Source organism: Aythya fuligula, chromosome 16 (assembly GCF_009819795.1).
Source record: "Aythya fuligula isolate bAytFul2 chromosome 16, bAytFul2.pri, whole genome shotgun sequence".
NCBI lineage: Eukaryota > Metazoa > Chordata > Aves > Anseriformes > Anatidae > Aythya > Aythya fuligula.
The window spans coordinates 6,098,959-6,125,053 of NC_045574.1; the positions used below are offsets into that span (position 1 = coordinate 6,098,959).

General features: G+C 64.2%; 1 protein-coding gene across 3 annotated transcripts; it reads left to right on the forward strand.

The window, feature by feature from the left end:
* Positions 1–4,438: 4,438 nt before the first annotated feature.
* SRC (SRC proto-oncogene, non-receptor tyrosine kinase) lies at positions 4,439–25,606 on the forward strand. 3 transcript variants are annotated; one of them, XM_032198641.1, is made up of 14 exons: positions 4,439–4,507; positions 16,283–16,351; positions 18,248–18,497; positions 18,727–18,826; positions 19,293–19,310; positions 21,754–21,852; positions 22,275–22,378; positions 23,376–23,525; positions 24,005–24,160; positions 24,269–24,448; positions 24,530–24,606; positions 24,743–24,896; positions 25,034–25,165; positions 25,275–25,606. In XM_032198641.1, exons 3-14 carry the CDS (start codon positions 18,257–18,259, stop codon positions 25,481–25,483), a joined length of 1,620 nt encoding a protein of 539 aa, XP_032054532.1. In that variant the 5' UTR covers positions 4,439–4,507; positions 16,283–16,351; positions 18,248–18,256; the 3' UTR covers positions 25,484–25,606. The 3 variants fall into 3 exon arrangements, with proteins under 3 accessions (XP_032054532.1, XP_032054533.1, XP_032054534.1); XM_032198642.1 differs by having other exon boundaries at positions 16,286–16,351; XM_032198643.1 differs by lacking the exon at positions 19,293–19,310.
* The last annotated feature ends 489 nt before the right edge of the window (positions 25,607–26,095 follow it).

The window sequence follows — 26,095 nt, forward strand, 5'->3', positions numbered from 1 at the left end:
GCGCTCCCCTCGCTCGGGGACCTGGCGGCTGTGTCAGTGCCAGGCTCCGGCCGCTTCCCTGAGGTGGCTGCGCCCTGCTGGGGCCAGGATCCGGCCTGGTCGTGTCCCCCCGGCTTTGTCCCTGGGTGCCCGGGGCTGTGGGCTCCACGGGTGGGTGCTCCTGGCACTGCAGCTGCTCCGTTGGGTGGCTGGAGGAGACGTCCGAGCATCCCCAGGGGTCTGGGCTCCGAGGTGATGAGAACTGCAGGGGAACAGGTTTTGAGAGACGCGGGGGAGCTGCCAACTGCTCCCCTGCCTCCCTCCTTGCTTAGTTCACCATAAACCAAGCGCGGATCCGAACGTCATGTGGTTTAAATTTGTCAGACTCAGACTTTGGCCTCCTCGGCCCGTCCCTCGCTCAAAGGACCGGCGCTGGGCGATTCGGGGGAAACACCCTCGTGTCTGCGCTGGCCCCACTCCACGCAGCTCGCAGCCGCTTGCCGGACCTCGAGCAGCCCAGACGGGTGCCCCAGGGGCTCCTCTGCCCCCCGGGGGTGTCCCAGCACCACGTCCCCACGCACGCCCTCGGCTCCGGGGATTGTTGCGCCAGGGTGGCTGCAAGAGCTTTGAACCGCCCGGCGGCTGGGAGCGTTCCCCAGCTGCTGCGCTCGCAAGGTGGCTGGAAAGAGGGCCGTAAATCTCATCCGGACGCTCCTCCCCGGGCTCCTCTGAGCCGCTCTCTGCTGTTGATGCCGAGGCTGGCCAAAAAGCAGAATTTCCACCGCTGGGAAATGCTAACGTTTCGTGGGCGGCTTTTCTCCTGGACTGAGGCGGGAAGTGGAAAGTGCCAGAGTTCAGCATGAGCGAGCTGTTCCAAGATGCTTAGTTCAGATCTTGGTGAAACGTTGTGCGTTATCAGTCCGAAGCCCGACAGGGAATGTTGTGGCTGCCCCGAGCACGCGGAGCTGCTGAACTTGGTGCCTTCTTATCAGACGGCAACAAGCCAGTGGCTTCCAGCGGTCCTGGTCCTCAGGGCGCTCTGCAGTGAGGTTTCCTGGCTCGTGCAGTTCGGTGCCAGGGTTGAGGGTCCCCAGCGCAGCAGATTGTCACCGTGCCAAGGGACAGGATGGGTCCTGAGCCCTCCTGGTGACTTCTCCTCCACCACCCCCTTCATCACGCAGCCTGCCAGACACCAGCTCTTGCTGCCCCAGTGCTCAGTGCAGGGCAGAATGGCCAGAGTTAGCATTTCTGCCATGAAATATTGCCAAATAGCTCGTGCCTTGACTGTCCTTCTGGTCAATCCCCCTCGGTACGCCTAAGTCAGCCCCTGAGCTCGTCACTGCAGCTCTCCTGCTGCTGGCCGGCTGCTGCCACGCACACTCACTCTGTGCAAGACCATAAAGCTCGGGGACGCAGCCATGGCTGCTTCTGTGCCTGTCCAGCATCTCGAACACAGCCATTGTATTATTAATAGTAATAATTCATGCAAATATATTAGGGATTTGCAGCGCGCAAAATGCAGCTAGCCTCAGGAACGGAATCCATGAAACAAAACTTATTCGTGCTTGCCAAAGGGATGCTTAAAAATAAACCTGGCTGGAGATGAATGGCTGTTTTGTTGTAAATCCCTGGCTACGCTGGGGAGGGCAGGACTCGGATCAGTGATGGGACCCCAGCGGCACCCTTTTGCCTTGCAGGAAGATTTTAGGAGCCCCGTGGAAGGTTTGGACAGGGCTCAGGTCGTTCTGGGAGCTCGGCGGCTTCTGCAGCCCCGGGCAGCGTCCATGTCCCCAGCAGCGGGGCCGAGCCTCGGAGCTCGCTGGGGAGGAACACTGCAGCACCGGGTGCTGCAACGCGCCCTCCGTGCACAGCACGCCTAAAGGGGGAAAAACCACGTGCAGTTATTTCTCCTGCTGAAACTTGCTTAAAGGTCAGGGAAAAAAAAAGTGCAAGCATACCTGTGCTTGTCTCAAGGTGGAACTCTAACAGGAAACCAAGATGTGCAGCGAAGTGAGCCACCAGAAATACTCGGTGATAGATACACGGATTGCTTTGATTTGAAAGAACCTGCTTTCCTCCTAGTTTCGGTCCCTACAACCTTCCTCCCCTCTCCCATGTGTTATTTTCTGGTGGTGTTTAAAGGTGAGAAGGAAGAGAATAGTTTCAGGAAAGAGACTGGAGTCCCAAGCTGGGTGAAACACCAGTCGTGGCTCGGGCTGCTTGAAGACAAATATTTGGAGTGTGGCAGAAGGAGCAGGAGAGCAGCAGGGCTGCAGGTGAGCACCGTCAGGCTCAGGACTTCAGCTGGGAGCCAGGCAGGCAGCGGGGCGTGCTGAGTTGCTTAAACCCAAATGTTTTAAATCGCGTTATCGCCAGCGCTGCATGCTTAATGTCAGAGTCCTGCGAGGGCACATTCCTGAACGGGAGCCCAAAAGATAAGAGGCTGGTTTTAAAGAGTGTCTGTTTGCCACGTGAAATTTGCACGTTGGCATCTTCCTCCGGGAGGCTGCGTCGCGGGCCCGGTGCAGCGTTGAAGGCGCCGCTGCCTCGCGCTGCCTCCGAGCCACAGCCCGGCGCTGCCAGAGATGGAAACGCGATTGCAGGGCCGCGGGTGGAAAAGGGGCCGATTGCAAAAGAGGAAAACAAAATTCAAATATTTATAAGTCATAATTGCATCTTGGGCTCGGGTCTGGATCCGGCAGAGGCTGAGTCACCCCCAGCAGCTCCCCGGGGCTGGGGCTGAGCCGCCCGCGGGGCTGCTCCTGGGCTCCCCCAGGGGAGGCGGCGCTGGGCGGCTGGCGGGGGGCGCGCAGCCCTGTCCCCTTGGGGTAGGGGCAGTGGGGACACGGCCAGGATACGTCCCACTGGGAGACAGCACGGGGGGGGCCGTGGTATGATTTATGTCCTGACAAGTGGCACACACAGTGCCCACATCAGGTGGAGGAATCCCTCCCTAACACCTCCCTGTGCCTGCCGGGCTGCACAGTGGCACCCCAAAAAGCCTCGGGGGAAACCCAGGCCACATTCCGGGATGGTCTCAAGGGCTGCTGCCCCAAAACCAGCTGGCATGGGGTGCGCTGGCCCTCGCCACCTTTATCAGCAGCGGCTCCTCCCAGGTAGGGCCCCTCGGCGCTGCGCTGGCCGGCGGAGATGGATCAGTGCGTGCGTGACTCCTCACTCCTGGTGACTCATGGACTTGCTGGCCTTCGGCTGTGTCATAGGAAATATTTTTTTAATAACTCAAACGAACGAGGGGGGAGGATTGGAAACAGAAAGGAAAGCTCCGCCGCATGGTTCCCTGAACCTCCTTAACTTCCCAAATTGCTTCTGAAGTGCCAGGGCTCGCTCAGCCGGGGGGGGGGGCTTTCCAAAATCCCCGCTCCGGTGGCTGCGAGGGTCCCTGGGGTGGGCAGGGGTGGCGGGTGAAGTGTGGATGTGGAAATACGGCCCGCGGATTGCCACGGCCTCATAAAACAGGGCAACGGGTGTGCAGGGCTTACGGAGCGGGCTGCTTCGCCCCGCTGGTTCGCGGAGCACCAGGTGACACCGTGGGTGGCTGATGGGGGCCGTGGGGGGGCTGCCAGCTGCCCCGAGGGTCAGGCAGCATGGGGGCAGCCATGGGGGTGACACGGCCAGACCCCACTCGTGTTTGTTATGGCATGGGACACGGCACGGCCAGCACTGCGCCCACAGGGCCTCCCCGCTGAGGTTTTGCCTCCTCCTAGAGACTGGGGGCCGGTGGATCACAGCTCGGGGCTGGAGGTGCCCGGTCTCGGTTCCAAGCACAAAATCTGCGACCAAACAGCAGTTTGCTCTGGGGCCGTACACCAAAACGCACAACGGCCTGGCTCTAACCACCCCAAAAAATCATCGCTCTCTTCTGGTGCCACCTTCGGCTGCCAGGTCAGCACCAACACCAGCTCCGTGCTGCGCCCAGCCCGAGACCCCTCGGCCCCGAGCTCCCCGGGCCCCAGGACCCCCTGACCCTGAACCTCCCTCAGCCCAGAGCCCCCCAGCTCCAGCCTCGCGGCTCCCACGGCCGGGGCGCGCCCCTAAAGCCGCAGGCGGGGGAGGCTCCGCACCCCGCTCCGCACCCCTCGGAGCCCGGCTGCCCGGAGCCTTCTCCCTTTAAAAAAAAAAAAAAAAAAAAAAAAAATACAGGGGAGGGGCTGCATTTTTATTTTTTTCCGTATAGCCGCTTCCGGTTTGCTGCCATATTCCTATTTTATTTTTTATTTTTTTTTTCCTCCCTGTGGGTTGCCCCCCCCCAAACACACCCCGGAGAAGGTGGCGGGGGGGGGGGGGGGGGGGGAGAGGTTGGAAAGCGAAGCGGGGGCGGGAGCGAAGCGGCGGCGCTGCGCGATGCTGCCGGCGGCGCAGCCCTGAGCGCCCGGCCCGGCCCGGCTCGGCTCGGCTCGGGGCTGCGGGGGGGGCACCGGGGCTGCCACGGCTCGGGGGGGGGCGGCGGCCGCGCCCCCGGCACGGAGACAAAGCCGCGATCGAGCCCCGGAGGGCGCGCACGGGGGAGGTGAGCGGGGGGCGCACGGTTTTGGAGAGGGGGGGGGGTCCCCATGGAGGTATGGGGGGGTCCTCGTGGGGTACGGGGGGGGTTGGGGAGGAGCCCCCCCGAGCGGCTGGGGGTGTCCCCGCCGTGCGGTGGGGTCGGTCCGGGCGGCGGTGCCCGCGGGCGGGTTGTGGGGTCTGTGGGGTTTGTGGGGTCGGGGGGCGTCCAGCGGAGGATGCGCGGGGTTTTGGGGGTCGGGGTCTGCCGGGGGATGCCGAGGGTCGGGGTTTGGGGCGGTTCTGAGCCCGGCTGGGGGTGCCGAGGGTGCAGCGGGGTCCGGCGGGGCGGCACCGCCTGCCTGCGCTCCCCTTTGTTGTGCTCAGGGGCTGCGGGGGGACCCCCGGGAGCGCAGGGCGGGGAGAGCGGGGCCGAATGTAGGCCAGGACATGAAATATTCATCGCCCCCCTGCTCCTCGCTTTGATGTCTCCCGATCCCTTTCCCTCCTAGGCTTCGCTCGCCGCTGATTTTCGGGGGGCTCGCGTCCAGTGCCGGGGGGGGCCGCGTGGGGCCGGGGCGATGCTGCGGGGAGCAGCCCGGCGGGAGGCTGCGGTGCCCAGGGTGGCCCCACCGAGGGCTTTATCCACCCGCTGAGTTCCCCCATGGCCACCCAGGCGACACGGTCGCCACGCGTGGCTGGGAGCCATCGTGCTGGCGCGTCCCCACTGTCCCCACCGTCCCCGCCGCAGCAGCACGGGGTTCAGCAGAGCCAAAGTGGGGCCGGGCTGGGCTCCTTTGGCTGTATCGGGGTGCCGACCCGCTGTGGTGTGCCGTGTCACCCCAAAGAGCTGCGAAACCCACTGGGGGGTCCGCAGCATCCAACGTGTTTGGTCCCCATCTGGAGCCAGGCGGTGACCTCGGTCCCCTCCCCGCGCTGCCCTAGGGGCTCGGGGTGCCGTTCCCATGGGGTGTTGGTATGTTGCTGTGGCCACCCCAGAGCATATAGGGCCACGGGGCTATCGCGGCTTGTTCCGGACACGACGCGAGGGAAGGGGACGTGGTGGGGCCGCTCGGTGCAGGGGGGTCCCCAGGACAGGTCCCACCGCCCAGTGGCATTTGGGGCCGGGGTGCGGTGCTGGCATCGCGGGGACGGGACAGCGCGCCGCCAGCAGTGCCGTCCGCCAGCCGAGCCGCACGAGGGTGGCAACAAAAGGCTCGGTTTATTTATTTTTTTTCCCTCCTCCCAGGCTGGTGCTCCCCGCAGGAGGAGGTGTGCGGCAGGCAGGAAGCTGGAGGGTTTTGTCCCTCCTCTCCGACCTGCTGAGGCGCCCACCGCCAGCGGTGACGAGCGCGCGGGCGTGGGACCGAGCCACGGCCACCTCCCCCGAGGTCCGGCCTTTGGGGCTGGGGGCCGTTTGTCCCCGGGAACCCCATCAGCACCTCAACGTGTGCCTGGGCTCCCGTGCGGCACCAAAATGTCACCGCCAGTCCCCGGGGAGGTGCGATGGGGACGCACGGGGGGACATCGCCAACGTTGCAGGGCAGCTCCCAGCGCTTCTGCCGATGGGGAGACCGATCCTGCGCTGCTCCCCGTGCTGCCAGCAGTTGTTCTGTGCCGCCCTGTGCCAGCTCAGGATCTGGCCCCTGGACAGACCTCGGCTATTTGGTGCCTCCGAGATGAGGCTGCTCGGCGGGGAGCCGTGTCTCTAATCATTAGCCAGTCGGTGCTGGCGTCTCACAGGAGGGCACCTCTGTTCCAGCTCACGGGCTGGCTCCCAGGGCCAGGCTTTGACCCCCGAGCACTGGGGCAGGGGCTTGTCCAGGGAGCTTCACCAAGCCCCAGCCCTAGGATTTTGGGGACGGGGTTATTTACGGGATGGGGTTGTCCTTGGGCTGACACGGCGGTGAAGGGAAGTCCGCTGTTCCCTGTCTGGGTCTTCAGCGGCCTCACAGAGCGCTGGAGATGCCCTAACGATATCTCTGCCCTTTAATGACTTTGTCCCACGTGAAGGCAGATCACCTTGGTGCTGTGGGGAGGCAGCGAGGGCTGGGAAGGGGAAGGAGCTGTGTGTGGCTCACGGTGGCCGAGAGCTGCAGAGGCTACGCTGTGGGGACAGGAAACTCCGTGGTGACACAGAGGGGACATCGGCGCTCCCCAGGGCAGGCTGGCCCGGGGCAAGCAGCAGCGTTTCACCAGGCTCATGGAGGCGAGGAGGGAGCAGAGGGGATGGAGCTGGGGGCTCCTGTGCCCCCCCTAGACCCCTGCCCCTCCTGCACGCCCCAAGACAGGGCTGTGCCTGGCTCGTGAAGCCGCTCACACATGAAATTGGTATTTGGTAGGGGCAGGGAGGATTTGGCCACTCCTTATAGCGACCAGCGAGTGCGTGTAACGCCTCGACAGGGGAACAGCTGGAGCGAGCCCAGCTGAAGGAACAGCCCCCGCTTCCTCCCGGCGTGTTCAGGGGGGAAGAGCACGAGAGCATCGCTTCCACAAAGCGCTGCCCGCTCGGCCTCGCGGGGGGAAGCGCGCGGGGCTATCTGAGGCACTATTGTTTCCTGCGCTGCCTATTCTGCTGCTCGGCTTCTGACTCGTTCCTTTATCTCCTGGAACAATTTCCCGTCTGACCTTGCTTCCTCAGCACTTTGCCTCTCAGCCCTGAGCCCTCGAAGCCCCGCCGGAGCAGCGCGTGTGCGCCCGGCACGGGCAGGCTCCCCGCGGCGCGGTGCTCGCCAGCCAGCTCCAACCTCTTGGCGTGGAAATTGCCCCCCTGGCCGTGCCGTCCGTGTGACTGCAGCGCGGGGTTGTCACCCTTTCCATTCTGCCATCCTTCTGTTTTCCACCTCCTCTGACTTGGGGGCACTCGGAGCTGTTCCCCCGGGGCTCGCGTTGTGCCGGAGCCTCCGTCCAGGAGCAGAAACGTGCGTGCCTCGGAGGGGGGGAGGAAAAAGTGATGGTTCTGGTCCTTGATGTTTTAAACTGGCAGTGAGCCATGAGATAGTCCACCCTGAGGTCCAGTCGAGAGGGCTGGAAAAAGGGGGGAGTGTTTTTTTGTTTGGCTGAGCACAGCTGGACCCGCGTGGGCTGCGTCGCAGCTCAGGTGCGCCCGGGTCCTGTTGTGGCACGGACGGCCTCGCTGCGAGGCCCTCGGTGGCGCTTTGCACATGCCTCTGCCGTGCACGGCTCGGAAAAGAAAGCGCCGAAACAGATTTCGGGAACGAATGTGGTTTGAACCTGGGCCAGGAACCAGGACCTGTAAATCTGCGTCTCGCGCTGACTTCCCTCGAGGCTACGGATCTCCTCGCTGCCCTCTGCCTCCCCGGGAGCCGAGCTGGGGAGCGCTTGGGACGCGCTGGGGGCTGCTGGGGCTGCTGCAGGGCACGGGGGGCACCCGTGGAGGCAGCGCCCGAAAACCAGCAAAGGGACCCTTGGGTCACAGGGAGGATGAGAGCGGTGCGCGGAGCGAGGAGGAGAAACCCTGGGGAAGGGGGATCCGGGGGGAGGTTTTGCCTCAGACCCTACAGAAGCCTGCCCCAGCCCCACAGCTCCAGGCTGCCTTGGTGTTGCGTGGAGATGTTGTGGAGTAGCCGAAATATCTGTGGCGTAACCCGAGGGTCAGCAGGGCTCGTCTCGGTGCCTGGCTGCGTGGGAGAGGGCTTCAGGGAGGGAAATGAGGAAGCGCAGCTCTCAGCAGCAGGGCGGTCTCGTGAGCCTGTGCTCTGCGCCCATCCCCGGCCTCTCCCCGTCACCAAACCCCTGCTGTCACCCTGGTGCCATCTCCGGCTCGGTGACAGCCATCCTGCCGTGCCTGTCCCCGGGCTGGGGCACAGCAGGGCTGCCCTGCGTGACTCGGGGACACTTGTGTCACTTCCCCCCGGTGCTGCCACAAGGCACCGAAACGCCCCTGTGAAGCCGCCACGGGGCAGCCGGGCTCAGCTCAGCCTCGTGCCCTCCTCCCCAACGGGGTCCCCATGAGTGCCCCGGCTCGGGGGCGAGGAGCTGTTGGGAAGGGCAGGGTTTGGGGTGCTGAGGTGGGAGAGGACGGCTCAGGGCAGCCTCAGGTGGGGTGGGCTGAGCTGGGTGGTGTCCGCTCGGCCGGGGCTAAGCCGTGCGGGGGGATGGCAGCGGGGTTGGTGCCGCGTAGCCCCTGGCACAGCGACGCTGCCCGGCCCCAGCAGCTCCCCGTGCCTGCGGGCTGCCGTGTGTCTGAGCAGCCACATCCTAAAAGTTTCCCCCTCGCAGCCTGCTCAGCAGAAGCTGGGGGCTGCAGGGCTGCCCGAGCTTCGCTGCTTCGCCTCGCTTCCCCAGCCGCCTGCCTCAGTTTCCCCATCCAGACCCACTGCAGCTGGGCAAATGTGACCTTACGCACGTGGCGTGCCGCTGCTTCCCCGCCAGCAGCCCCCCTGTGGGACTTTTAAGGGTTTCCCTCCCCAGCTCAGCTGGTTTTGTGCTCAGCTTCTCCCTCCCCAGCTCTGTGTCCCCGTGACCGCAGGCTCGGGCTGTGCCTTCTGGGGTCTGGATGCTCCTGGGGTGGAGCCGTGCGGTGGGGAACTTCCCCAAAATGAAACAAAACAGGGGAAAAAAAAAGCAAACGTAACAGCTTTCGGAGTCACTCCCTGCTCTGCCGTGCCCTTTCCTTTCCCTGGCTGCCTCCAGCATGAGATAAGGGGAGCCCCAGCGGCCCGGGGGGGCTCGGGAAGCTCTGCGTGGGGCTGGGCCCTGCCACCACGGCGGGACGAGAGCACAAGGGGCGAGAGGCCAGGGGACAAGAGGCCACATCTCATGAGTTGGGGACACTGAGCGGTGGCCGGGCTGCTGCCTGGGGTGAGTGCCTGCGGTGCTGAGGGGTGGCCAGATCAGACGGGAAAGCCCAAATCCCACCAGATCGGGTGGGGAGGACACATGTGTGACCCCAAAGACCCTGCGGTGAGGATCGGTGTGGTGCTCCCAGCTCACTGCTGGGTCTGAAAGCCTGCGGGGAGGATGGGAGCTGCAGCACGCACGTCCGTGCGTGCTGCAGCTCCTGGGAGCCCTTCTCGCCCTGCTGGGGGTGCTGACGGCCGCAGGGCTCAGGGGGTTCTGGTGCTGTGCTCTGACCGTGCTGTGTCCAAGCTGCCAGGGACGGGAGGCGATGGAAAGCAGGAGGTGCCGCTCGGCTCTGCCCCGCGGGTGCTGCCCCCGGGAGGAGAAGGGCGCTCGGCAGCCCTGGGTGGGACGAGAGACACGAGCACGGGTGGGAGAGGTGCCCAGGGGGGGCTCAAGGTGCCCGTGTGCCCGCAGCTCGTCCCGTGCCAGCAGCCCCGGGCTGGTCCCTGCCACTCGCCCAGCACCCAGCCGGGCTCTGGGCACCCAAGTGAGCGGTGCGGGGCCGGGATGTGCACGGGGCCTGGCTCTCCCCTCCCGGAGCGGCAGGATGAAAGACACCAGCTCAGCGTTTTCCTTTGTTTTGCATCTGCTGGGGCTGTTTGCGGTGAGCACCGGCTGGGCTGCACCTCGCGGCTGGCTCCGAGCATCCCGCTCACCCCGGGAGCAGCTGGGGCACACCTGGGGAGCCCAGCACGGGGTTTTTTTAGGCACGGAAACGCCGTGTGGGTCCGGCTGATCTCAGCTCACCCCGAAACCCTTCCAGTAGCTGTGCCGAGCTTCCTCTGGTGCCCACAAAGGTGGTCACCTCGTCCTGGTGACAAATGGTGCTGGAGATCGGAGTGGCCGTGGGGGCTGCTGTCCCCACCGGAGAGGTCCAGGCTCCCCGGGCACGTCTCGGGGCAGAGCGTGGTGGTGCTGAGAGCAGCGCTGTGCTCCCAGGCTGTGCCCGCCGCCCTGGCAGCTGCTCCCAGCCCCATCCACACACGCTGAGGTGAAGGCAGGGGTAACGTGAGCATCCCTGGGGACCCTGCCTTGGCGGCTGCATCGCCCAGCCCTGACTCTCAGCCCCCCACAGCCCCCTCCGCCTGCCTGGTGGCCCCGAGGTTCCCTGGAGCACGCTCCACAGGACCGATGGGGACCCTGCGGACACCTCCCAGCCCTTCTCCTGTGCTGGCAGCCACCGTTTCGCTTCTTGTTCCACCTCGGAGCCTTTTGTGCCGTCAGGGTCCCGCGGGGGCTGCGCGGGGCAGGGGCCGTGCGCCCCGAGCTGCGGCCCCCAGGGGTTTGGGGGGGCCCCGGGAGCTCGGCTGCCGGCCGGACTGGCCAGGCTGGTTCTGCTCAGCGGGGAAATGTTTCGGCGGTGACGCCAGCGTGGCCGGGGTGGTTGCAGCTTGCTCGGATCTGGAGCTTTTCAGCCTGAAAAAGCGTCCTCAGCCTGGGGCGCCGGCCATGCAATGGGGACGCCTGTGCGGCACCCCCTGAGCCACGGCACCCGCAGGCAGCGCCGTTTGGGGCCGATCCGTGCCGTTTGCTGCCTGCCTGCCCCTTCCCTTCCCCAGGAGCCGGGCTGGGCGCTGGGTGTCCCACGGGGAGCCCCAGGCTCTCTCCTTGCAGAAAGCAGAAGCGAGCTCCGTTTTCTGCAGCTGTCCTGGAGCCGGCAGCAGGGAGGCAGGAATGGGGAACTGAGCTCCCCGGCCCCGTGCTCCTCCTCCAGAGGCCAGCCCGGGTCACCCCGCTGCCGCCCGGCCTCTTTTCCCCCGGAAGGCTCGGGGGGAGGATGGGAACGCCGTGCATTTGGGGGGGCTGCGGGAAACGGGAGCTGGGGGGGAGCCCCGGGCTGGGGGCATGCCCTGGGGCTGGCACTGACAAGGAGCGTTCTGGGGGTCTCTTTGGAGGGCGGTTTTGGGAAGATTTGCCCCATGGCTCCGTCAATCCTGGTGCTGGTCCCAACTCCCCGTCAGTGCTGCCCGGCCCCGCAGGCGTTTGGTGCACTTGGGAGCATTCCCTCTGCTCCTCCTGGCCTTGGCAGGAGGAGAAGGGTGCCCTCAGCACCTGTCTGGGAGAAGCACGCTTCAGGTGAACGCACGCCAAGGGCTTTGGAAAGCATTTCTTGGAGCTGGTTTGGCAATCACTGCTTCTGGCTCGTGCCCTGACGGGGATCCTGGAAGCGCGGGGTGAGCTGGGCTGGGAGGCACCAGGAGGCGATGCGGGGCCATGCCCAGCCTGGGGCATCTCCTCGGGGACATCCCACTGCCTCACCGGGACCTGTCCCTGTGCCGGACTGGCCTTGGGGTGAAAAATTTCTTCTCTTTGATTACTGGGGTGCCCTTGCACAGCAGAGCGAGTGGAGGACACCTCTGTTGGCTGGGGGCGAGGTGCTCCTGTCCAGGTGTCCAAATGCTCTCCAGAAGCACTCATGGAGGGGCTCCAGGAGCCTCTGGCCCACTTTTGCTTCTTCCCTGACCCCAAATACTTCCTAACAGTGCCCTGAACCCTGGGACCTCCTCTGGGACATGGGCACGGGGCTGGTGGAGCCCTGGAACCTGGGCTGGCACCTTCCTGGCTCCAGGTGAGTGGTGGCCTCAGCTCTTAGCCCCGGGGCTGGACTTGTTGCCCGGTTTGAAGCTTTGGAGACGTGGCTCTGTCGTGCCCGGGTCTGCTGCAGGTGGTGTCCGTCCCTCTCCCAGCACAGAAATCCCCTGCGTGCCTCGTAACCGCGCCCGAGGTGCTGGGATTACGCCCAGATCCCGCTGTTCTTTAAGGAAAGCCGCTGCTCTGCCCTTGCTGGGGAGGAGCCCTTGGGGCAGCAAAAGGCTTAAAACACCAGAAAACACGAGGTGCTGGCACCCTGCTCGCCCCGGGGAGCTGGCAGTGAGTTTGGGAGGTCAGCCTTGTGAGTTTTTTTCTTGCCAGCCTTAAGCAAGATGGAGCTTGCAGGGCGCCCGCAGCCAGGGCTTCCCTGCCCTCGCCTGGCTTTGGGGTGCTCTGGGGGTCACCGGGGGGCACCGGGCTGTGTGCGGAGCCATCCCCTGAAACCCTGCCTGCCTGGGCAGCTTGCTTCCCATCGCCTCGAAGAAACAAAACCCAAATCTGGCTGTCGAGGGCTGGCCCTGCTGCGCCGGGCAGCGTGCGGCCCCGCGGTGGTGGGGGCGGCGCGGTCTGTCCCTGCCTCCCTGCACACCTCTCTGTGTTGTGTTTTTTTAATGTTTCTGAGTTTCTTGGCCAGATAAACATCCAGCACCTGCTTTGTGCCTCTCAGGGCTTTGGTCTGGTCTCTAACTCATGTTTTGACACGTTCCCAAATTGCTCCCGAACGTGACTCTCCCCCGTGCGTGGAGGGAGTGGTGGGGGGGTGAATTTGTATGGCTGATTTAATTATCCTTCGCCCTGTCACGACCCGCTGGCCCCTGCTAGGTTGGGCTGTGCAGCTTTAATTAAGATGGCTCTAAATTTAACGGGAGCTGACAGGGTGCTAAGGGAGGGGCCGCTCCTCGCATCGGGCGGCAGCGCGTGGCCGGGCGCTGTGACCCCACCGCGTGCATCCCTCCCTGCTCTGCCACGGCCCCAAACCTGCTCTGTCCCGGAGGATTCCTCCTGGGGGAGGCAGGGAAGGGTGGCCGGGGTGCTGTGGTGGGGAGGGATGAGCTGGGGGAGCAGCCCCCCTTTTTTCACCAGCATGTGGGACTTGGAGATGTGCTGCTGTGCCGGGGCCTCGAGCTCCGGGCAGGGCAGCGAGGTGCTCCCGAGTGCACCAGGGGCTGCGCTGCCGTTTGCTGGCCCCCAGCCGCGTGCCTTGCTGCCGTCCTGGTGCCCTACAAGGTGTCTGTGTCCAGGGATTCGTCCCCAGCACTGGGATGCCCTACAAGGTGTCCGTGTCCTGGGATTTGTCCCCAGCCTCTCCATCCCGGTGCCACCGCTCACGGCCGGGCTGGCGAGGCTCTGGTGCCGCCTCTGCAGTGGGAGGAAGCAAAATTTCGGGGGCATCCCTGGCACCGAGCCCCCCATTTGGGGGCAGGAGCTGCATGTGCACATCTGGGGCTGCGTCTCCTGCCGAAATCAGGGCAGGGGCTGCTGGAGGACGGGCACGGGGGCTCACAGCAACTCATCGGCCGCCTCCAGCCGTGGCTCTCCCTGCCTGGTGGCACACCCTGCAGGTGATTTTTCTGTGCCGTGCGTGAGCCCATCCCTGCTCCCGGCGTGGGCAAAGGGCGTGGGGTGGGCTGGGGGCCGTGCCCCTGGCTTTTTGCTCCTTCCCTCAGGTTGTGCTCGCCCCCGGTGGGCTCGGCGCTGCACCACGAGGCGGCTTTGTCTCGCGCGGCGTCCCCGCCGCCCTGCACGCTTCATTTTTCAGTCTGGCAGCAGACAGGTGCCGTTACTCATCCCGCGGGGGCTCTGCGAGGCGCTGAAGCGGGCGGGTGTGAGGGGGGAACCTGCCCAGGGCTGCTGGTGGCCCCCTGCCCGCCGCCCCCCGGCTGTGCCTGCGGTGATTGCTCCGATTTCGGTGTGTGCGAGGCGGGGATCAGGCCGTGCTTCACGCGAAGCTCTCCCAGGCAGGGCTGGCAGAGGCTTCCCTGCAACCATGCTGCAGGGAAGGGAAGCAAAACCTCTTTCGGGGGGGCGTTAAAGCCTGGGGGGGGTCACTGCGCAGATGTCCCTGCCCGGCGTGGTGTCCCCATGCCTGGAGCACCGTGTCCTGCTGGGCACCCACCCGGCCCTTCAGCAGCCCCAAGGCCAGAGCCTGTTTTGCCGGAGATTTCTCCCTCCCCAAGGCTCCCCGTCTGGCCCCGGGCCCCAGCGTGTTGCAGAATTTCCCAAGGTTTCAGCTCCTGCTACACAGAAGCCGGCAAACGTGGTATTTCTGTGTTTTGTCTGCTCCCAATCAGTGCCTTTTGTTAGTGTCTTTGGGAAAAAAAAAAAAAAGAAAAAAGAAAAAGATTGCTTCGCCCTGCGTCGCCAAGCCTGCTATCGGCGTGGCTTTTACAACTTGCGCTGTATCCTTGAGCCATCCGGGTGCAGCAGCCCGGCTGGAGGAGAGGCCTTGGCCCCCGAGCTTCCCCCTGTGCTGCTTCTCCGAGAGCATCCCTGCGAGGTAGGGCGGAGGAGCCAGCCTTTTCTCGCGTCCCACCTCGCCGTTTAATTTTTTTGGGGGGGAGAAAAATCCTGGGGATGCGGGTATCGGAGGGCTGGGGGTGTCGGGCAGGTCAGGCGGTGTTCCCAGCCCCGGCTGTGCTGTGTGGGGGCTCTGCTGCCCCCGGCACGAGGGGATGGGGAAGCCACGGATGGGATGGGGCCCGAGCTGAGCGGGGCAGCTCCGGGCGCTTCCTTCAACTGCTTCTGGAGAGGGGAGCGTGGCGGTGCCCTCCTGCTGGGGCTCTCCTGGGCGGGGATGCACGGCTCGGCCAGGCCCTGCTGCTGCTTGCAGGGGGGGGAAACGGGGAGCCGGAAAGACCCCGTGTGCAGAACTCGGTGCTGAGCACCCTTTGGGGGTCCGGGAGGGCTGCCGTGCCTGCTGCGGGGCAGAGCGCCTCGCCACCCGAGGGATGCTCCCGTGGGGCCACCGTGGGAACGTGGCAGTGCTTGGGGACACGGCGCGGGGCGGTGGGGACGCCACGTGGGTGCGCGTCGCAGCCTTATTTGTATGTGCTGCAGCCTGGAGTTGAGACTGCAGCTTCCCCCACCTCCCATCCCGCTGTGCAATTATTGGCGGCGAATATTAGTCAGGCACAAATTACAAACCATTCAAGTCGTAAAAGGGCTGTCAATCAGCCGCTGCTCGTTACCCTCATCAAATGCACTAAAAATAGCCACAAAACTTACTGCCACGGGGTGGGGGGAAGGGGCGCAAAATAAACCCACAGCGTGGCACATCCTCGGCACGGCGCCCGGCCGGTGGGGGGGACACGGCGGGCTGCAGCTCCTGTGCGGGTTTGTGCCTCGTGCTGCAAATTTGGAGCATGAGGAGCCCAGAGCAGCTGCCGTGGAGCTGGGTGGTGTGATACTGCTAACACCTGGGGCTCCTGAATGAAGGCAGGAGGCCGTGGCTGGGTGGTGAGCGTGGTTAGCTGGTGGCGTGGGGAAAAGCTCAGTGCCTGCTCCGTCTGCAGTGCGCGGTGTCCTTGGAGGTGAAGGGAAGCTTGGGGTCTGTCTTTTTGGCACAGCAGCATCCCTCTGCTGGGGGCCGTGGCCCATCTGGGGGTGCTGCAGGGGCTGCCTTGCAGCTGACCCCTGCGTGTTTGGCGCGTGGGGAGCCCCCGGCTGCGGGGAGCCCTTCCTTGCTCTGACCCAAAGCTCTGCCCTGGGCTGCTGCTGCCAGACAACAGCGTGTTTTGCACGTCCCCTCAGCACCCACGCTTGCAATAAGAATCTGTGCCTTTTGAGAATTTTGGTGAAAACACGCTTTTCTTGCTGAGTCAGGGCTTGAGCAGCGTGAGGTGCTCCAGGACCGTGTGTGCGCTCCACGCCACGGTTTGTCTGTGCTGCGGGGGGCGGGGAGGGCCACCCGTGTCCCCGGGGACAAGGTCCCTGTTTGGTGGCCCAGCACCCCTGTGGCCAGTCCCAGCCATCCGAGACAAAGCAACTGGTCTGGAAGCGCCCCGTGATGCTGACTTTGCTTCTCCTCCTTTGGGGGAACGACCAAAAAAACCCCCCAGCGGGTTGGGGTGCCCTGGGAGCCGCGGCCCTGCTGCCCTCTCACCGCCGTGCATCGCCCGGGGCTGCCCCCGCCGCCTCCTCGCCCTTCTCTGGGTGGGTGCGATGAAGTGGAGCAGAGAATCGTCCCCTCTTCACACATGAGAGAGCAGAGCAGGCGGGGGCGAGCTGGCTGCCCTGCTCTGGGGGCACCCGCAGAGGTGGGCGGGTGGCGAGGAGGAGGAGGAGGAGGGTGGGCGCAGCAGCCCACGCGGCGGGGACAGGGCCACTAACATCCCTCTGTCTGCAGCAGGAGCTGAGCTGAGGCCGCTGGCAGCCCCCCACAACCCCACGGCCAGGCTGTAGCTGGAAAACACAGGTAAGGAATCGCCCTGGGGGGGTCTCCCCATCTCCGGGTGCCCCCAGGAGCCGGTCCCACGGGGACCGGAGCTGAAACCTCGCAGCTCAGCACCGCGGTGGTTCGCAATTTGTCAGCGGCGCCGAGCCCCCGGAGAGGAAAGGAGAGGAGTCCCTGCAGGCTGCGACGTGCCTGGGTTGCTAATCCTGCCCGCAGGAGAGCTGCCGCCTCTGATCCGTCGGAGGCGAGCGCGAGGAATGCTGGCAGCGCTCCAGCCCACCGCCTGCACCTCGGGGGGAAGCCCTGCCCCAAATCCTGCCCGGCTGAGGACAGGAGCGGTGCTGAGCTTCAGGGGAATTGCTGCGGGTGGTGGGCAGCTTCTTGCAACCCGATTGCTTTAACCCCGCTGCCCGGCAGCACTGCTGGGAGCCAGGAGCCCCCCCCTTGTCCCCACAGCCACCCCCATGGGTGCGCTCGGGGGCTGCGCTCCGTCCGCTGCCCATCCCGGCCGTGTCCCAGTTGTGTCCCTGCCGTGTCCCTGCTGGGGGAAGTGCCGCGGCCAGGGGAAGCTGTGAGCACGCCTTGCTCAGAGGCGCGTGGGCTGTCACGAGCGCCGTGGTCACAGCCCTGCCGGCCCCAGGCAGCCCACGGGGTCCCGGGAGTGCCAGCGGGTGCCCGAGCCCCGCACGGAGGTGAGCAGAGGGAGGAGAGCATGGAGGGGTGGCTCTTGGTACGGGAGGGGGCTTTGCTGCTTTTTTTCTCAAGACCCGCTTTCCCCTGCACCTCTGCTCAAGCATTTCTGATTTAAGCAGCACATTTATTTATGGGGCAGCCTCTCCCCTCTTCTCCACCGTCAGTCTGCCAGCGGTGACGATTTGCCAGCGCGGGGTTTGTGTCTGACCTTCCCGTCCCGCTCTGCTCCAAACTCCCCAAAGCGTGGGCTGAGGCCCTGCTTGGAGCTGGGTCTCTTGGAAAACGAGCCCTGACGGCCAAACCAAGCCCTGAGCACGGGGAGGGAGCTGGAGGAGGGAGCAGCCCCAGCTCTGGCTTGGAAAGTCCTCTGTGGGGCAAAGCCTGGCAGGCAGCTGCAGCCCACTCACCCTCTGCTCCGTGCCCCGCGGGCGCCGGCTGCCTCCTCTGCTCCTCACCTGCTCGGTTTTTCCTTGTCGAGAGGTTTCTCCACCTCCCTTTTCCATCCTGCCTGCGTGCTCTAGCCTAAATATTGCCTTCCATAGCTGCAGGACACTGCTGTGTATCCTGCCATCTTGGGAGGCTGCGAATAATTCCCTTCCTTCATTTATATCATTACCTTGGAGGTATTTATAGAGCCGGATCCGAAGCGGCAGGGAAGGCAGGGCTATATATAAAGCAGAGATCCCTTGGTCCTTAGCCGCTGACTGCCTGACACTGCTCCCGACCCCAACTTCTGCTCCTTGTTTCTGAGGTTTGCTGCAGGCTTTGGGCTGCACAGGACCGTTCCCAGCACCCAAACCCCCTTCGGGGGCTGTACCCGCAGGCACCGAGCAGAGCCGTGGCCCCGCAGCCTCCCCATGCGGGTGGCCCTGGGGCTCCTGCTGCTGCTCGCCCCGGTGCCCAGGAGCCTTTTCCTTCGAGCAGGGCTGGCCCTGGCATTCCTTGGTGGGGTCGGTGGCTGTGCTGTTATCCCATCTCCCCAGCCCATGCTGTGTGACTTCTCCCCACCCGCCTCGTCTGGGGACAGCGGGGGTGTGGGGGGCAGCGATGCCACCCCGGGGCAGGGGCAGGAGGGCCAGGCTTCGCGGCAGCTGGTGCTTGGAAACCCTCTGGGGGTTTTGTTTCTTTTCCTAGAGGGCAGGCAGCTTGCAAAACCCCTGGGAAGCGGCTTAATGATGACGATGATGATAAATAAAAGCCCTCTGCCTGTTTTGCCTCCTCCAGCCCGGGACCATGGGGAGCAGCAAGAGCAAGCCCAAAGACCCCAGCCAGCGCCGGCGCAGCCTGGAGCCGGCCGACAGCACCCACCACGGGGGGTACCCGGCCTCGCAGACACCCAGCAAAGCGGCTGCCCCGGACGCCCATCGCACCCCCAGCCGCTCCTTCGGGACCATGGCCGCCGAGTCCAAGCTCTTCGGAGGCTTCAACACCTCCGACACCGTCACGTCGCCGCAGCGCTCCGGGGCGCTGGCCGGTCAGTGCGGCCCCGGCACCCTCGGGTGCTGGCGGTTGGGTCTGGCTGGGTTTGGTTCCAGCTCCTCCTGGTGGTGGTGGGGTCCCCTCCTCTGGAAGGAGTTTTTTTTTGTTTTGGGCTAGGTTGGCAGAGGTGTTTTGTCTGGTGGTGGGAGGGTGGTGGGACAGGAGGGTGCCCCGGTGCCGTGCTGCGGGGCGGCGGCGCTCACCCTGAGCGGTTCCTGTCGCAGGCGGAGTCACCACCTTCGTGGCCCTCTATGACTACGAGTCCCGGACCGAAACAGACCTGTCCTTCAAGAAAGGAGAACGCCTCCAAATTGTCAACAACACGTGAGTGTCCCTGTGCCCCTGTGGCCAAGCTTCACCCCCTCGAGAGGGCTCCAGAGGGGTCACCGAGCCCGGCCTCGGGCAGGCCAGCTGTCCCCGGGGACACTCCAAGGGGCATTTCAGAGCCGTGTGTGGAAGCAGTGACGTGTCCGAGGCCACTGGCATCAGAGGCCATCTCTTGGGGGATGCTCGATGCTCCCCCATCCTCCTGGGTGCCCAGCGGTGCCCTGCTGGGCACCGCTGCCTCTCAGCCCTGCCACCAAGCCACCTCCGCGTCCCAGAGCCGGTCCCCAGCTCGGGGCCACGTCCCCGCCTGCCCCCCGTCCCCGTCAGCGCTCGGCTGCCTCTCGTCTGCCTGGACTCACCCCCTCCACTCCCCAGATGCTTTTCTCGTCCTTCCGCGGTGCCTGTGACCTCAGCTTCCCTCTTGACTGTTTTTCTTCTCTCCTGCCCGCCACGCTTTCGTTAGGAGGAAAGTGGACGTCAGGTGTGTACCGCGGGTTGGTGCTGCTGCTGCTGCTGCTGCCGAGCTGCCTGGTGAAGGGCTGCCCGCGGGTGGGAGCAGGAGGGAGCAGGGGCTGCCTGTGGGGGCTGTGCCCGGCCACGTTTGACCTCCCTGGGCGAGCGGGGCAGCACGCGAAGCCCCCTCTGTGCCGGTGGCTCTGCACCGGGGAGGTCTGATCTGGCCCCGAACCCCTTGTCTGTGTCTGGCACCCCTCACCAGTCCTGTTTCGTTTGGGTTTCTGCTCCTTCCTGGTCTTTTTTTTTTTTTTTTCTTTGCCTTAATTTTTGCATTTTTTAATTTATTTCTTTATTTTTTGTGAGTCGCTCCGGGGGCTGGCACAGTCCTCAAGTTGCTGCGTGCTCGGTCCCGATGTGCAGCGCGCTCAGCTCGCTGTCCCCGCTGCTGCCACCTCGAAACCTGGGCACCAAAACCAGCCCCACAAAGGCAGAAGGACGAGGGGCTGCCCTGCAGGCAGCGCTCCTGCCCCGCGGGGATCCACACAGCTGGGTTTTCAGTTCGGTCCTCGGCCTCCTTCCCACGCTCATCGTTTATTAATGGGGATTTGCTCAGTCCGTGAAGCATAGGATGTGCTGCATGAAGGGCTTCAGTGGTGCACAAGAAGCCCCAGTTTGGGGTGTTTGGTGCTCCTCTGCTTCCCAGCCCCAGCAGGGAGCTACCCCGGGCTCCTGCTCCGCTTCATGGTGCTGCTGTGGCCGAGACCTCGGAAGGGAGCCAGGCCCTGGGCAGCACCATGCTGCTCGGCTTGGCTGTGAGACCGTGGTTTTGCTGCCTGGTGGCTGCTGTACTGGGGCTGGGTTTGCAGCCCATCGCCCCACTCCCTGCTCCTGCGTCCTGCAGAGCCCCAGCAGTGACCCTTGGCCTCCCCGAGGGCCAAATCCGCTCACCCCATCACCGAAAGAAGGCCCCCTCCCAGCCTGCTGGCAGACAGCGGGGGTGTAACGGGGCATTTTGGGTAAAACCGAGCAGGGAATTGTTGAAATGCTTTGTTTTGATGATGGTGATTATTATTTTTTTTTCCCCTTCCGCTGAGACATTTTTGGAATAGTTTGCTTTTGCCGAATTCCCAGATTGCAGCCTTCCAGCCCGAGCTGGAATAAAGCCCCGAGCCGAAATCTGGGCACTTCTCAGGCAGATGTTTGCTCCGGCCCCGTGGGAAAGGAGCCGAAGCAGCCCCCGACCCCATCCCGGGGAAGGTGGGGGCAGCAGCTCCGTGCCCCCTGCCACGAGGAACGAGGGGACAGCACCGAGGGGACAGCACGCCCCGTGCCGTGGGCACGCAGGGCTGGGGCGAGGTGGAGGTGTGCAGGGATCGGGGCACAGGGGGGCTGAACTCCCCGGGGTCAGGCTCACGGGGTCCGTGCCTGCAGCAGTTGAGGGCCAGCACCTCGAGACCTTCCTGGGGCCACCTCCTCTCAGCCCTGGCTGCTTGGGGCCAGCACTGGGACACACGGGGATGAGCCGGGCAGAGCACACCCCGCAGCACCCTGGGGCTGGGCTTTGCCTGCAGGCAGGTTTCCCCCCCATCGCCCAAATTCCAGCCACGTCCCGGCCTGGGGTGCCCGATTTGGAGATGCTCGGCAAGCTGTGGACCACGGCTGAGCCCCAGCACCACCAGCCCTCGGCAGAGGCTGCAGGGGGACCCCTGTGCCTGGCTGCCCTGTGCCTGCTGGATCCAGCCCGAGGGCACCGCAGCAGCCTAAAGAGCACCTCACCCTGTTCCAGCCTGCTCCAGTCCTTATTTATTTGATCCCTTTTGTTGCTTTGAGTAGCCTGTGTTTAACAAATTCTGCCTTCTTTTGTTGTTTGTTTTTTTTGTTTGTTTGTTTTCTGGTGGTTTATTTAATCGCTGCCATTCTGTCGCTTTTTTCCCCTATTTCCCCTCCCTCCCCCTTTGCCTGTTGCTCCCCGCTTACCTGCTCGCTGGGGTTTCCGTCACGCCTCATCTCCAGCCAGACCCAGCTCAAATTCAGAGGGCTCCAAAGGTATTTTTTGGCTCTCCGGCCTTTTCTCCAGGCAGGAGACCCCCTCATTTCACAGCATCCCACATGCTGGGACCATGGGTGACCCTGGCACCGTGGCGATGCTGCTTGTCCTGGGGGTGGCAGCGGGGCCCCCCCCGGTGCCAGCAGGCTCCCAGGGCTGATTTGGGGCAGGTTGGGCTCTGCTGCCACCCTCCTGCCCCATGCCCTGGGGTCTCCGTGGGGTCTTTCTGCGTGCCAGGGTCCTGCTGCGGGGCTGGGTGCGGGTGCTGCTCGCTGCTGTCCCCCCCCCGGGCTGGGCTCTGCTTGCTCGTCCCGTGCCTCTAGGGACATGGGGACGCTGCCCGGAGGTAGGAGAGGGCACGGCCCGAGGGGGCTTGGGGGCTTTTTGGCTTCACACTGAGTGTGTTTTGGTTCTCTTGCAGGGAAGGTGACTGGTGGCTGGCTCATTCCCTCACTACAGGACAGACGGGCTACATCCCCAGTAACTATGTCGCGCCCTCAGACTCCATCCAGGCTGAAGAGTAATTGCCATCTTTTAGACAGTTTTTTTTATTAAAAAAAAAAAAAGCAATAAGAAAAAGAAAAACCACCACCCACCGAGCGCTTTTCCCTCTCTCCTGTCCCTCTCCTCCTGGGCAAAACCTGCAGGGGCCTCTCTTGTATTTCTTGGGGCTTTTTTTGGGGTTTGGTTTGGTTTGGTTTGGTTTGGTTTCCAATCCACGTGCGTCTCCGCAGACTGTCCCCAGCCGGTGGCAGAGCCCACGGTGGGGGAATTCCACCCCCAGCTCTCGTTTGGGGTGCCCCAGGGGCTGCCCCTCCTTTGGGGAGGCTTTTGGAGCCCAGGTGCTGAGCGGTGCCCGCGGTCGGTGGCGCAGGATGGCTGCTCGCCAATCCAAGGGGTGCACGGGGGCCCCGCGCTGAGCCTGTGCCTTCCCTCCCGCAGGTGGTATTTCGGGAAGATCACTCGCCGGGAGTCCGAGCGGCTGCTGCTCAACCCCGAAAACCCCCGGGGGACCTTCCTGGTGCGGGAGAGTGAGACCACGAAAGGTGAGCCCCGGCTGCGGGGACACGGGGTGCCCGCCCCGCTGCGCTTCGTGCCGGCCCCAGCCTCCCTCCCCTGAGGTGTTCCCATTCAGTGCAGAGCAGGAGCCTGGTGCTGGCCCCTCTGTGCTCAGCGTCTGCCGCCAGGATTTGTGCCTCCGGGGTTTGCTCCCTGTGCAGCACCCAGCTGCTGCTTTGCTTTGCTTTTTTTTTTTTCCTTTGCTTTGCTTTTTTTTTTTTTTTCTTTTTTCCTTTTTTGTCCCCTTTCTGCCACACTCTCCTCCCAGCATCCAAGCTGGAGGCAGAGATGTCCTGTTTTTACCCACCCCAGCCCTAATGGTTCGCTCACCCGTGTACCCACAGGCTTCCAAAACACTTTGGACTGGAACCAGCAGCACGTCCTCTCCCTGGCTTTTTTCTGGTTTTGTTCTTTTATTTTTTGTCCCACAAACACTTTTTTTTCCTACCACCCATGTAATGTCAAATTCTTGCTTGTGAGCAACCAGACAAAGGCAATGATTAATTTTTAGGCCCTCCTTTCAGGTCTAACGATTCTTGATCCTTGTTTTGTGCTTCCTGATTGTGCGAGTTTGATCTCCGGGGTTTGGCCGGCCGAGGATGCCATTTCTTACCTGGAAATGTGCTTTAGTCTGGCTCCAAATGCACCATTGGGAAAAGCTCCTTGATGTTTTTGTTTTTTTTTTCTGCTTTGGTGCTTTGAACGTGGTGCCATTTGCTTTATTCCAGTGGAAACAGCTCATGCAGGCAGCAGCGTGAACCTTCCCTTTTGCTCCTTGTGCCCCATCCTTCCCCCATGCCCCTGCCCCTTTATTGCTGCATTCATCCCTGCGCCTCGTGGTGCCTCTCAGCTGTTGCACCAGTTGTGAATGACAGATAAGAGGGGCTTTTTGGGGTAAAACCAGCAGCCTGCGTGCACCGTCCTGCTCCCCCCACGGGGGTCCGGTGCCCACGCAGCCCCTGAGCCGCTGGGTTTTGCCCACAGGTGCCTACTGCCTCTCGGTCTCCGACTTCGACAACGCCAAGGGGCTCAACGTGAAGCACTACAAGATCCGCAAGCTGGACAGCGGCGGCTTCTACATCACCTCTCGCACGCAGTTCGGCAGCCTGCAGCAGCTGGTGGCCTACTACTCCAGTGCGTACCCGGGGCCGTGGCCAGACCCCCCTGCCCCACGTCCCAGGGGTCTGGGTGATGCCCAGGGTGCTGTGCCTGCGCCAGGGGAGGTTTAGGTTGGGTGTCGGGAGGAATCTCTTCGTGTAGGGGGTGGTCGGGCTCTGGAACGGGCTGCCCAGGGAGGTGGTGGCGTCCCCATCCCCGGAGATGTTTAAGGGATGCGTGGATGTGGCTCTGAGGGATATGGTTTAGATGAGATGGTCGGACTTGGTGGCCCTGGGTGTCTTTTCCAAGATGGATGTGCCCCTGCTGCAGGGAGGGGCTGCTGGAAGCCAGCACTGGCGTGGGGGTCCCCAAACCGGGCTGGGGGCACCTGGTGAAAACACAGCTTGGGTTTCAGAAAGGGGAAGGGGTCTGGGTGCGGGTCCCCGAGGTGTTTTGCAAGGAAGCCATCGCGTGCCTGAATGCCAGAGCATCACCCGCACGTTGTCCCCCGCTAGAACACGCCGACGGCCTGTGCCACCGTCTGACTACCGTCTGCCCCACGTCCAAGCCCCAGACCCAGGGGCTCGCCAAGGACGCCTGGGAAATCCCCCGGGAATCGCTGCGGCTCGAAGTGAAGCTGGGGCAGGGCTGCTTCGGAGAGGTCTGGATGGGTAAGGACCGCGTCGGCCCCGTGTCCCCAGCGCAGCGTCCTCGCCACATCTCCCAGCTGGGGGGAGCAGGCAGGGGACACGGCCCCATTAATGTGTCCCGTCCTCCAGGGACCTGGAACGGCACCACCAGAGTGGCAATAAAGACGCTGAAACCCGGCACCATGTCCCCGGAGGCCTTCCTGCAGGAAGCCCAGGTGATGAAGAAGCTCCGGCACGAGAAGCTGGTCCAGCTCTACGCCGTGGTTTCGGAGGAGCCCATTTACATCGTCACCGAGTACATGAGCAAAGGTGAGTGCAGGAGGGACGCCGGCTGGCCCGGCCGGGTGGCTCTGCTCTGCCGAAGGATGCTGAGCGCTGTCTTCCTCGCAGGGAGCCTCCTGGACTTCCTCAAGGGCGAGATGGGCAAGTACCTGCGGCTGCCACAGCTCGTGGATATGGCAGCTCAGGTGGGTTCGTGGTTCCCCCCCCAGTCCCGTGTCCCAGTTCCCTCCAGACGTGTCAGGCCCGGCTGTGGAGCCGTCCCCCCTCGGGGGGCTCCTCGTGTCCCCCCGCGAGCCTCAGGCCCCGTGCCCTGCCCCGCAGATTGCGTCCGGCATGGCCTACGTGGAGAGGATGAACTACGTGCACCGAGACCTCCGGGCGGCCAACATCCTGGTGGGGGAGAACCTGGTGTGCAAGGTGGCCGACTTCGGGCTGGCGCGCCTCATCGAGGACAACGAGTACACGGCCCGGCAAGGTGCGGCCCCCAGTCCCCACAGGGTGTGCTGTGCTGTCCCCTGGGGTGGTCCCTCGGTGCCTGGCGTCCCTTAGGGAGGGCTGAGGGGGGCTGTGCCGGGGTGGGGGAGCACCCCCTGACTCTCCCTCCTCGCCCAGGTGCCAAGTTCCCCATCAAGTGGACAGCCCCCGAGGCGGCGCTGTACGGCAGGTTCACCATCAAGTCGGACGTCTGGTCCTTCGGCATCCTGCTGACCGAGCTGACCACCAAGGGCAGAGTGCCCTACCCAGGTGAGAGCTGGCGCCGGGGGGCACGGAGCCCCGAGCCCCCCCGTGGCGGCGGGCACGATGCGGGGTCCTGCCCGGCCCCATGCTCAGCACCACGACCCTTTCTCCTCAGGGATGGTGAACAGGGAGGTGCTGGACCAGGTGGAGCGGGGCTACCGCATGCCCTGCCCGCCCGAGTGCCCCGAATCGCTGCACGACCTCATGTGCCAGTGCTGGAGGAAGGACCCCGAGGAGCGGCCCACCTTCGAGTACTTGCAGGCCTTCCTGGAGGACTACTTCACCTCGACAGAGCCCCAGTACCAGCCCGGCGAGAACCTATAGACCTGGAGCTCCTCCTGGCACCGGAGACCTCGCCGCGGGGCGCGGAGGGCCGGCCTCCCCGCTGAGGGGGCCGTTTTTGGGGAGCCCTGTCGCTCGTTAAGACTGCTGGCCCCTGATTAACGACGGGGCGAGAGGAGCCCAAGGGTGCTGGCACCGGCTCAGGAGGGAGAGCGGGGCAGCGGGCTGGCGGGGCATCACCCCCACACACACACACACACCCCAAGAGGCTTGGCTTTCGGGAGGCTTTTTCCCCGGAGAAATCGGGGGACAGCACCTCCTGCCTCGGACACGTGGCCACAGCTTCTTGCACCCTCCCTGGTTTAAAATCACCACGACTTTCCCTGCCCCTCCGCCCACCCTTTTTGCTCTCGTTTGCCCAAAGGTGTTCACAGAGACGTTTTGCTGTGGGGAAGGCACGCGCCAGCACTGGTTTGGACTGGGTTGCAGCTGGGGACCAGACGTTGCGAGGCACCAGGCCCCAGGATCCCACGGGCCCGTGGTGCCAACGGGACGCTGGCCTCGAGGCTCCTTCCTCCAGTGCCTGCCCGTCCTCACGTCGGGAGTGGGACCTGGCCCTGCTCGGGACCCCGCTGCCCACCCCGTCCCATGGGA

Coding starts and splice junctions, on each gene's coding strand:
- SRC (XM_032198641.1), top strand. CDS start 18,257: ATGGGGAGCAGCAAGAGCAAGCCCAAAGACCCCAGCCAGCGCCGGCGC. Junction 24,897..25,033: donor CGAGTACACGGCCCGGCAAG/GTGCGGCCCCCA, acceptor CTCCTCGCCCAG/GTGCCAAGTTCCCCATCAAG. Junction 25,166..25,274: donor GGGCAGAGTGCCCTACCCAG/GTGAGAGCTGGC, acceptor CTTTCTCCTCAG/GGATGGTGAACAGGGAGGTG.